The sequence below is a fragment of the Pezoporus flaviventris genome, unplaced genomic scaffold (genome assembly GCF_033815535.1).
Source record: "Pezoporus flaviventris isolate CSIRO_AGI_PZ_B2104156 unplaced genomic scaffold, CSIRO_AGI_Pfla_v1 ptg000066l, whole genome shotgun sequence".
NCBI lineage: Eukaryota > Metazoa > Chordata > Aves > Psittaciformes > Psittacidae > Pezoporus > Pezoporus flaviventris.
Genome location: NW_026892614.1, coordinates 6,817,314 through 6,829,528, shown reverse-complemented (window position 1 = coordinate 6,829,528; position 12,215 = coordinate 6,817,314). Strand labels below are relative to the sequence as shown.

At 40.8% G+C, this 12,215-nt stretch overlaps 1 protein-coding gene across 2 annotated transcripts in view; it reads right to left on the bottom strand.

The window, feature by feature from the left end:
* SMYD3 (SET and MYND domain containing 3) overlaps positions 1-5,470 on the bottom strand; it is a 403,674-nt gene extending 398,204 nt beyond the window's left edge. Inside the window, exon 1 of one of the 2 annotated variants that reach the window (XM_061471119.1) lies at positions 5,260-5,470. In XM_061471119.1, the coding sequence (XP_061327103.1) occupies positions 5,260-5,423 (164 nt within the window). In that variant the 5' untranslated portion in view covers positions 5,424-5,470. The remainder of the gene's footprint in view (positions 1-5,259) is intronic. The other variant, XM_061471118.1, reaches the window with a different exon arrangement.
* Between the last annotated feature and the right edge of the window lie 6,745 nt (positions 5,471-12,215).

Here is a 12,215-nt window from a genome sequence, read left to right as displayed (position 1 = left end):
CTCCCCCAGAGAGGAATGTTCAGGGCCTTCACTTGAGGAGATACTGCAGGAAAGCACAGTCAATAGAATTCTCTTCACTCTTTCTTGCAGAAGATTTCCCTGGCAGCATAGGACAGCAGCCTGGAAGCCACTTCAACTATGACTCCAGCTGGCACAAGGACAGAAAAAAGCATTTCTATCCTGCTCTTTGTAAGGTTGCTTCAACCTTCACTGTCACAGCAAAATTAAGTCAGGGAGGGGGAGTATCTTCTTGGGAAACAGCTACTTGTTTTAGGCTATTAGTCATTCAGGTACAGAAACATTTCTGGTGGTGGTGGTGTGCAATTTCTCAGGTCTTGGGAAGCATTCTCACACATCTACGTGGAACCTGAAATTCTTAAACTTTGTATAGTTCATTCTCATGTGCAGTTTTTTTTTTTCATGTGCTTTGCCCTTACCTCACACAAAATCAGATATATCAAGAGCACAGCACCTGCAATTGCTCTGCTGATTTAGTCAGAAATGCTACATAAACTTATAACATATAATTTACAGGATTATCCTACCTGGGAAGCACAGAAACTTACCTGCTCCTTATAGACACAGTCTCCAATGTCATAAGGACCAACTTTATTTATGTGGAAAGTCTGAGAATTATTTTTTTATTGAAGTCTAAGGAGTTTTAAAAACCTTGTAATTCCAGCCTATTAATCATGAAAAATCAATAGTCTACCAAACAAACAAAAAGAAAGCACTTTTTATATAAACAAACTATAAAATGTTCCTATCATTTTATATCTAAAAATTTTAACTATAATCCATCTCAATCTTCATTTGATGAGAACTGATGGAAAGTTAACCATCAAAGAATGTATCATCAAATACTAGTTTTCCACAGTTCAGTATAAGTGTAGAACAAAATGGCTTTAAGCCCACAGGAGTAGATTTAGATTAGACATTAGGAAGAAATTCTTTACTGTGAGGTTGGTGAGGCACTGGCACAGGTTGCCCATAGAAGCTGTGGTTGCTCCACCCCTGGAACTGTTCAAGGCCAGACTGGATGGGTCTTAAAGCAACCTGGTCTAGTGGAAGGTATCCCTGCCCATGGCAGGGGGATTGAAACCAGATGACCTTTAAGGCCCTTTCCAACACAAACCATTCTATTAAAACACAAGAATACCAGGAACACCTAGAGCAACAAAACAGTATGTTTTCAAGAAGCTAGCATAGTTTTAAAGCTATGTCTATATTAATCAGCAACAGAAGTATTTTTCAGAGATAAATGAGGAGACTGGATTTTATAGTCCCATGCATTACTGGAAGTCTCATATATGTTAAACTTCTATCCACATAAAGAAAGAGCATCAGTTAGCAAACACCACCTAATCACCCAGCACAGCTGGAAGCAGCCAAATTCAGGCCCTATGCTAGCAGAGACTCTTTGACCCTTAAGGAAGAATCATAGGTTTGTTGGCGAATAATTGCACCTTCATGGAGAAATCCCCACTGCCACAGAGCCAAAATAATGAGCTCCTCTTGTCTCTTGACCTCCCAGCTTCAGTGTGAAAGAAGTACACTTGGAGGGTTGAGAGCTAGCTGTGGTCAGGCAGAGCTGCACTAGTCCAAGCCAGGGTCACAGTGCTATGAAGGATCACACAATCACACCCACCCCACTCATCACTTGCTTTCTGAATTGCACCCTGTGCTTCTCTCTACTCAAAATATTCCACACCCTGATTTTAACTTAGTGGTATTATTGTACCTTCAGAATACCATTAACCTAGATGTTCCATAATTTAACAAGGATATGGCAACCTTCATGATTATGACAATAAATTACTGTTATTATTAATAACAGCAATATAAACCAGCAGCTAATTTAAGAGTCTATGCTGAAGATACAGTACTGAATGTAAAGGTGTGTCCATTTGGCTATTATTTGTCCACTTTGGCCAAGTGAGGTAGAGCAAAGATCATATGCTTGCTGGCCTGTGTTTAGCACTTTGTAATTGCCCAACTATCTACCAAATTCTTGGTTATATTTCCCATACTGCAGTAGAGTCTGCTGCCATGGCTACCTTTCCAACAGTGCTTAGATGCTTTTCCTCTCTCTAAGGTATACTTACAAAACTTGCAGTCACAGAAAAACACATTCATACTTCCTGTTATCCCATTACCCAAGTCTGAACCTCTGATCTAACCCAAACAAATAACATGTCTTCTATTTCACAGTATGTATAGAAATGTTGTACATTACCTACCTTCAAATATTTACTTAAGTGTCTCTTCTTTAAAGGCATTTGGAAATAGGCTAGTGTTGCCTCTTTTTCCTTCTCTCTTTGTGACACAGACTCTATAAAGTTTGTTTTGTTTGCTCCCAAGCGTGAACCAGGACTTAAGTTTTCTTGCAGTGAATTCTTGTAAATACAACCCATCACACAAATGTTTTGTGAAAATCAAGCAAACACCAAAAGTGTGATTGATTTTCACCCTCATTTTGACTCCTATTCTATAGCAGACTGGGTACCCTGTTGCAGAGAACATACCATCATGCAACACAATGTCACATGTTCTCTTAAGACACTGCTTCCACAGAAACAAACACAGTCCACAAACACTCTTCTTCTTTATCAAAATTTCTATTTCAAAGCAAATCTTTACCAGGTATCCTACCTTGGGGCAGTTGTTTGGGGGGGGGGGGGTGTTAATTGCTAATGGAATATAATTCAAAACAGCTATGGTATTGTATTAGACCAGTTACAGCAGAATATTTTAGCCCCATCTTCTATAAAAAAAAAAATCATATGAACATATTCTTTAGAAAATACAGGATTACATATATACATTGTGTATATCTAAACTTTTCAGTATTTGAAAACTGCAATAATATTCACTTCAACTGAGATAAGATTAAGCAGAACTACTGCACTAGCTGAGCTTTCCTCTCTGAATCACAGCGCAAACTCTGCTCCCAACAGCCATCCCTACCCTGGCTTGGGAACCTCAGACCCTTGCTGTAAGGACTCATCCAAGATCACAGAGTAAGACAGCACCTTAGCAAGCCCGTGAACACAAATCCTGGTGATACCATGCTGCCGCTCAGCAGGCAGTCCAGAAATAAGATATTCTGCACATCATTACACATCTTCTGGCTCACCCAGCAGTTCTCATCCAGCCAAAAGCTGCATCCAACAACACTGAGAGACAAAAGTAAGTATAAAATTACACTTCACAGTACAAAGCCTCAAGCATTGATGTTATATATAAGAAAATTGTTAAAACGCTAAATCAGTGTCAAGCACAAGACCTTTTCTTGTGTGTTACTGTACTGCCATCTAAAGATCAGCGTAAAAAACAGGAACAGTAGTAGACAACATCACTTTTATCTGTAGTCCTGGAAATGAGAATAAATGGGTTTGCTGATGCCTGGCTTTGAACAAAGATCACACTGTGTATTAAATGAAAACCAGATTCCTGAAACAGTTTGATTCCCCATCCCACTTCACCATTTTTCTAGTTTGCATACATTAAGAGTGACCTATGTATCATTTGCTAATATATACGTACCATTTGCTAATTTAACAAAGTCCATTGAGTAAGAGACCACGACCTTTAACTGACTAAGAGAAAAGTCAACTTGTACATTTTTCATCTATAAACTCTGTCTAGCCACAGTACATCTTGCAATGGAAGCTGGACTGTTGGAAAATTATTTTTAACTTCCTTATGTAACTTTTTTTTATCTAACATATATCACTATTTAGCAAAAAAAGACACTTTCACATAGGCACAACTTTTCATGATACATCAGTTGGTAACACCACTATTTCTCCCAGCAAACACTGCCCTGGCTACGCTCCTGCATCCAGCACTTCAGATTCATTTTCATTCCACCTGTTGCACACAGGCTGCCTTCTGAAACCTGCAGCATCTCATACTTTGAGGTTAAAAATTAGCAGGCAGTTACCACCCTGAAGGACTCAGACGTCACAAGCAACACTTCAGATGTATTACCTAAAAATCTTTTTCGATTTGTTTTCAGTTGTTTGTGGGGTTTTTTTTTTTTGGCTGTTTTTTTTTTTTTTTTTTTTGGGGGGGGGAGTGGAGGATAGTGGTGGGTGTTGCTGTGTGGGTTTTGCTGTTTTTAATTTGAGGTTTTTTTGTATGCTGAGGTAATATGCAAGTCAGACTTTTCTCTGGGAAAATGAGGCTCACATTATCATTTATTTAAACAGAAGCGGAGATGCCCAGTGAGGAAACCAAGAGAAAAAATAAAGTTTTAACAAAACAAAGTATCAAATACTTTCAAGAAGAGTAAATAAAGGCTAGCCATATTGAATTGTCTCTGTCTTCTAGGTCTGTGTCTTAGTAATTATATATGGTTTTGCATTACCTACCAAAATGCTTCAGGTATTAATATACAGCTCTCTTACAAACAGGTCTATCATGATCTGTCTCAATCAGAAACTGGCATAAACCAGCTTTGGTTTAAACAAACACAGAGAGGTACTGTGGGTTAGTCAGCTTCCACTTGTCAGGACCTGCTGCAAGGCCGGCCGCATTCATTCCACGCATGTCTCCAAACCACGCTCTCCTTGCACTGTCTGAACTGGCGCAGGTGACAGGAAACTGAACCACCTCACGCTATTTCATGACGACTCATGCCCAGAGGCTGTCCCGTTGTCACCTCGGTGGCTGCCCATGGTACAGCATCACACTCTAGTCAGATGGGTGGCTTCTTTGGAGGGCTACAGCGCACGAGAACGTCTCCCTCACCACCACACGTGGTTCTGAGCCGGGCGGCGACTGTCGCACAGCGCTCACCACAGCTCCTCAGCTCACCCCGTCGACAGCCTTAGGCCCCCAGAAGCGACAAGCCCCTAGTAGCGTTCTGCCGCTACCAGACTGAGGAAGAGCTCCTAGGGGAGGCTGGCACCTCCGGACTGCGACGCGAGAAAGCGCCGCCGAGCCACCTCCAGCCCTACCGACTCGGACCGCCCTCCCTCCCACAGCACGCAGCTATCCTAAGCAACTTCCGCCCAACTTCCCGCGCCCGGGGAGAACTCCCCGTTGGAAAAGCGCCCTGGCTAGAAAGCGCGGCAGGGAACGGCATACCGCGCTCCTCAGCCCGGGTACCGCGCCACTCTCCAACCCGCCCCCACCCCTGAACGGCCGCATCATGGGGGAGCCTTGCCACTGCCCCGCCTCGGCGGAAGAGGCGGTGCTGGCCGGGCGGGGCCGGCGGGAGAGAGGGCTGCGCGTTCCCGCGCACGCCGGTACCTGCGGAGGCAGCGCTCGCACACGCTGCCCAGTTGCTCCTTAGTGATGACATAGGCGAAGGGGTCGGCACGATAGAGCAGCTCGCCGGGGCGCACCCGCCGCCGGGCGCGGAGGCCGCTGCCCTTGCCAGGGCTGGGGAATCGCTCCAGTACCGCCGCCTCCATCCTCCCGCCCTCGCGGCCACAGGCAGAAAGAAGAAGCGTGCGGCCGCCCCGCCCGCCGCCTTCCCCATGACGTGACGCTGCCGGCGCCATCTTAACTGCGGGCGCGGACAGGAGACGGCTGCCCTTCTCCTTGGGGGTCTGACGGAGGTTTCTGTGCTCCGGGACCTGATCTCCCGCATGCCCTGAGAGGCCGCGGGGCAGAGAGCAGCGCTTTGCTTGAAGCCGAGTTAATAATGCCCTTAACACATCCGCCTGTGATGTTAAGCAAGTATTTATTTGTTTCTAAGTGTTATAAAAACCTAGCCAATCTGTTTTAATTGATTTTTATTATAATTAATATCGAGAGACAATAAGCAAGCAGCGCTGGGTGCGCCGGGGAGTCTCCGCTCCGCCCGAGACGCACGAGGGGAACTTCTGGGGATAGTCTCTTGCGCTTTTTGGTTTCACGGGCTTCTTGGGTTTCAGCCAATCCTGTTGTCTTCTTTTCCCGGGTTTCTCCACCTGTTGTTGGGGTCTTGTCTCCGGGTGAAGAAATATTATGTCTATCACAAGTCTGACCGCCATCTTAGCCCCCATAAATTCCACTCCTTACGTGTTTATTTGTTCAGCGCACAGATTTCACAACATTCTGTAACAGGACATATCTCTAAGTTACCTACCCCCCCCCCTCCCCTTACCTTCTAAGAACATTCGTGCAATTTAAACAATGAACAAAACATTTCTTTGCACAATATTGCGGTTGACCCAGGGGAATTATTCCCTTGTTTCTTCTTCCTCCTCACTGTGGTATTGACAGGGACACTTATCATACCCTTTGCACACAGCACAATGATCACAAGGGATTCCATCTACACACAAAGTGCAATGATCACTAGGACCCCTGAGTTGCTGACAGGAATCACTCTGATGTAACTCACACAAGGGAAGTTACAAATAGGGAGTAGTTGGAGTTTTTCAGTTACTTTGTAACTTTTTGTATTGATTTGTTTGTTTTTAGAGGGAATGAGGCAATGAAAAGTATCTAACATAAATCTTGATGGTGAGATTGGAGCCCTCCTGACACCTCACTGTGGCAACCTGTGCAGCACAGCCACCCCACTCAAGCCTCAGGAGACACTTGAAGCAGGTGCCTGTCCAGTACCATTACTGCTTCAGTTCCTTATCAGCCCAGCCTCAACACTGATGCCAAAGTGGGAAATAAAAAACATGAAAATACAGTGGCATGAGAACAACTGAAGGTTGCATACCTACAGCTCCATGCAACAAAGTGAACTTCCTAGGGCCTGTACTGTGCAGAGGTGGGTGGCCCTCTTCATCCCTAGACCAGTGCCATGTCCTCCAAGGGGCTTCAGGAAACCAGAGAGCCCCTGATTAACTAAGGGCACCCCTCTGAAATGGTGATGCTCAAAGCCCACAAGAAAAGTATGGGTCTGTGTAGTTTCATTCATTTATGAGACGACACACATGGTGCAGGCTAAATATGCTGAAATGCATAGACTTAGCCTGGTTTTCCTTATTATGCCTACAGAGGGAGTTAGGGCTTGTGTTTTGGAAAGGAGCGTTGAGTAGTCCTGTCAAAGACTTGAGAGACAGGCGTAACAGTTCTGCAAAACAGCTTTTCGTTTCTAAAACATACTCAGTTTTGTTCCCTCAGTAATGATTATTTCAGTCTGCAGCTGTTTTCATCCAAGTTGCAACAGGGTAACCAGAAACGGCAATATGCATATCCAAAATACTGCTGTTGGGAAGAACCAAGGTACATCAAAACACGGGATTCCCACTGAAACATGTATTTTGACATTCACTTAAAAGCTGCACCGATGTAATTCATTATCAAAAGAACTAGCAGCAATCTGACTGGCAGTTAAATCATCATGCACACACATAGGCTTACCTTTAGTTCTCCTAACAATTTTTTAAAAGGCATTCAGTTACAGATATATTCTGAGATACTCAAGAATCATCCTTAACAGTTATTAAAACAGTAAACAACCTCTGTATTTGGCTTATATGCTTTACTCCTTCACCTATTTTGATTTTCTCTGTTTCCCTGTCTATGCTGTTTTATTGAGTTTCTAAAAAGGCATTGCCCAAAACCTGTAGCAGAAAGAAACCCAGTAATAACGGAAGATAATGTCTGTCTCTTGAGTGAATAAACTTAAGAGGTGAATGGTCAAACCATACACAAAAGGTATGAAGTTAAAAGTCTTACGCATGAACTACAAAAAGTGCACTCAGGGAAGAGCTAATATCAATATACAGTACCGGTTGATGCTTTCATTCTTTTCTCAGTTATTCAGGTCAGATTTTCTCACTCACATGTTCCACAACACAACAAAATCTCACAAAGTACAATGACTTCTTGAGGGAACAACAGTCAAATTCACACACACACAAAACCACAACCTTAGAGAGCCCAGCTACTCTAGCAAAACCCCAAGTATGAGTACCTGAAGAAAGGGGCTTTCATCAGCTTGGCATAAGTTGTACAGATAAATAAGCCATGGAAGCCTAAGAACAAGTTTTGGCTGACATTGCACTGCAACTGATACGACAACATAATTGTAATAATAGAGGCTTTTCAAGTACAGATAATCTTTTAAATGCAGCGTAGACATTTTCATTGGTGCCGTGTTGGATATTTCAACAGCTGTAAGAAAAGCCTAGAAAGCAAATTCTGTGTATCTACAGTTTATAGACTGGTCTGTCTAGGAGGGCCATTCAACAGAGTCTTTGAGCAGTGACAATCAACAGAACACCCAACTCAAATGTTTGGAAATGTCAGTCTCATTTTTCTGAAAAGAATAATGCCATTATGGCTATATATCCAAATGAGTCATCATTTAGCCCTTAACTTTATTTAGTTGAATTAATAATCCTTGTTATCAGTATGGGCTTTTCATATGACCAAGTCATCCACTGACTAGACAGGTTAGACTCTCCAACAACTATTAGAAATGCATGACACATTCTGGACAGAAGCACCTGTCAAGGCATGTAATGGAGTCACTTTTGCGGGAAATACCACTTAATTGTGGCTGATGCTCCTGAATTAGTCATACATCCTTACTGCCGGAAGATGAGACACCTTAGTGGAAGTTTAGCTCTTCTATCTCAAGACAGCGTGTTTTACAACATGAGTTTATAGAAAGAATCACAGTAATGAAATAATCAAAATTCTGCTTTTTAGTCATAAATATGCAATACCCATTCCAGCCAACACAGCATAAACACAAATTTTTCTGGAAGAAAATTATTTCTCAAAACACAAAATGTTAAATTTTGGATTAGTATAAAATCTGTATTGCTAATGGCACAGAAGAGCGATCAAATAATTAGTTGAAAGCTTGTAAGCACATACAGATCTTTTATGAACAGTTAGGAAGTTCTTTATATTGTTTCTTTGCTTTTAATGATGTGCATTAGAATTAAAAAGAAAAAAAGAGTTAAAAATTGTATCTAGAATGTAAAAAAAAGAAAACAAACAAAAATTAACAAAAAACCCCACTCCCAAATAAAAAACCCACCACCTCACTGCAAAAGCATTTTAAGCATAAACTCATAATGAATTTCACTCAAAGTTACACAGATTTTACCTATTGATTTTTTACTACAAACTTTACAAAAACTTTCTACTTTGAGTCTTCCCTGCCTCAAACACATTACTTCCTTTCAAATGGCAGAAAGAAGCTTCTGAAGTTCACCAGTGTAATTTCTTTGCTGTTTATCTATTTGATGTCTTATCAATAGTATCAAGTACATCAACTGATGAAGTCTTGCTTACATTATGAGTAATTGACTGTTACATTTGGTGTATCTTAAGTACCCCTAATTTCTCTTGGGCTTTGTATGCTTGCTTCCTGTTGTGTTCTATCAGCTGGGGATAGCCAGTGTGTCTATTTTTAGCAGTGACATGTTAAACAGCACACCCAAAGAAAGATGCAATAGCTGTTGAGCAATGATACAACACGAGTGAATAAACATCTCCCAGACTTCTTGTTCCTTCTAGAAAAGTTACGTTTCCATTTTCTCAGTGTTTGCAGAAGAAAGGTACAGCTTTGCTAATTAAAGGGTTGCAAAGCTTAGATTGAAATTTTCAGTCCACATCCCCATAGATTGCATTTAGCCTGCCAGAACAATTAATTCAACACATTTCCGAGGAAGCCTCAGGTTCTCCCTATCACACTTACATATCTTAAGATACACCACAAAATCAGTTTCTCAAGTTTTCTGTGGATATTTTTATCAACATTGTCATTACCTGCAAGGCTAAGCTGTGATTATTGAAATGTCCAATGCTGAACAAGCCTAGTAGCCAGTATATACACATTCCACCTTAACAACCCCTTGTCACATCATCTACTGTGTTAATTAGTACAAGATGACAAACCCTTCTTCTGGATCAAAAGAGAACTACTAAGTATAGAATCCAATTTGACTGATCTTCTAATTCCAAGTAGCAAAATTTCTCATTAATCGGGCATTATAAGGACCAAGGTTTTTTTGTTTGTATTTGTGTTTGCTATAATTTCACAGTCAAGTAGCAAAACCTTAGGCAATTTCCATCACAGCCATATAATTTTCTTTTACAGGCAGATGGATGGCACATTATAAGGGTCATTCAAAAAGACTTAGCACCTCTGAAGTTACAATCAATACACAAACTGTCACATACCGGTGCTTTAATATGGCATACCAAAAGCCATTTTCTTACCACTCCTCTAAGAAACAGTATTTGAAGAATGGGAACAATACTTGAGTTCTGCTTGATAGATGTATCACACGTGTTCATGTTTTAGAGATTTATGAATCAGATCATTCATGAAAGGGAAAAAAAAAAGTAGAAATTGAGGGAAAAAAAAAAAAACAGACTGGAAATAATTGAGAGGAATATGCTACACTGTGGACCTTCTGTTAAATTTGTTGTATGAACATTGTAATCTTCATCTCATCCAAGAGCACAGATTACACAGGAAAACACAGGAAGAAACAAACCTCCCCAGAAGCTTGCAGCCATATCTTATTACAAATTATATGTAATTTATATCTCATATATTAATAGTGCCATAACAGAAAACTATGCGAAAACAACTGAATTGTGCAACAATTTCAAATGTTGGTGCTAATTTCAAAATACTTTTTATTACTGTATCTCGCACAGTCACAAATTAATGCACTTTCAGAAATGGGAAACTGCTATATCCCTATGTATAAAAGTATGTAAAAGTAGTTTCTGTAAACCCTTTGGTCTCAAAGTTAGCATTAACGTTTTCTCTTCTGAGAGGTTTAGCATTTTAAACTTTGCGTGAATTTGGAGGGTTTTCTTCTCTTTGACTAGCATTTTTGATGTTTACTAAACTGTAAATACTAACCTGAATTTATATACTGTTTACCTAGTTGTGTCTTTGCACTTACATAAATCAAAGTGAAAATACGTTGGCTCAATTTTCCAACAACATATTGAAGAATATGGCAAAGGCAGTTATAAAAAGGAAAGGGACACAAGTAATACAAGGTTGCTTAAAAATCATAACAAATATATGAGAAGCTTTTATACAGAATTTAAAATTTCAGTGAAAATTTGCATTCGGCATTATCCTACAGAAGCTGTAAACCTGCATCAGTGGAAAGTACTGAGCAGATAACCTCAATTAATCAAATCCATAGACCTACCTCATTTTCATTCAACTGTATTTATTTGCAAACACCACTAATTTTCATTTTTTTCTATCTCTTCCACCAATACCATTTTTATCATGTCAGTTATTGTTCTCATTTCACATTTGTGATCAGGGCCACATATATTGCTTATACTTAAGACTTAATGGCAGTTCCCATTATTAAACCTTCTCATTTCAAGTCCCCAGTTACACAATCTTCCTTCCACTTACAGACTCCTGCTATTACCTTTGCAGTCCCTGCACTGGCTCAGTAAATCCTGTTTTCCAACAGTAAAAAAAAAAAATCACAGCTATTTCCTTTTTTTCAGTTCATGTTTGAAATGTTATCAGAACCACAGTTAAAGTTGTGGTGGTGGTGGTTCTGTATCTTATTCAGTGAATATTTCTCCTGATACATCAATGTAACACATCTTGCTGCAACAAGAGCAAGGTATTTGATTCCCAGTGCGGCGAGGAATCAGCAGCCCAAGGGACACTGCATTCTTGTAGACCAGTAGATAACAAGAGTCACCATCTACTGAGATTGAAAAAAGGTGGAATAGCTTCTGTTAATGCAAGTTACAGTCAATTTATGACCCAAGTTATCTGAAATAGGAAGAGACGTAAATAGAGAGAAAGCCTCAAATCTTCACAATGCTCTATACCAGACCACCAGCAACCCTCAGGGACAGACTGAAAGTTAAACCTCAGCCTTTCCAGTAGTTTCATCATAGCAACATTACAAGGGCTTTTCAGCAGCTTAAACAGATTATCTGCAGCCTACCTAGCAGGGTGAACTGAGGCTGCTTGAAGTCAATTTTGATTCTGCAGCAGGAACCACAAGACGAAAACAGAGATGAATGTATGTCACATCTACAGCTCACACGACACTTAAGAAATACAATTCTGTATGTGCATTGTTTTGGCCACTGCTGTTTTCCAAAGCCTGAAAATAGCTCAGCCTTTACCAAAAAGGTATTTTGTTAACTAGTGCTCTGCTAAAAAAAGTGAATTGTGGGCGCGACAGCTCTTCCCGAAGGAGACAGTATAGAACACAGAATAAGGACAGCCTGCTAGCACTATCAGACAACAGTAGAACAGTTACACAAACAGAAACTAGGAAGAGGTTGCA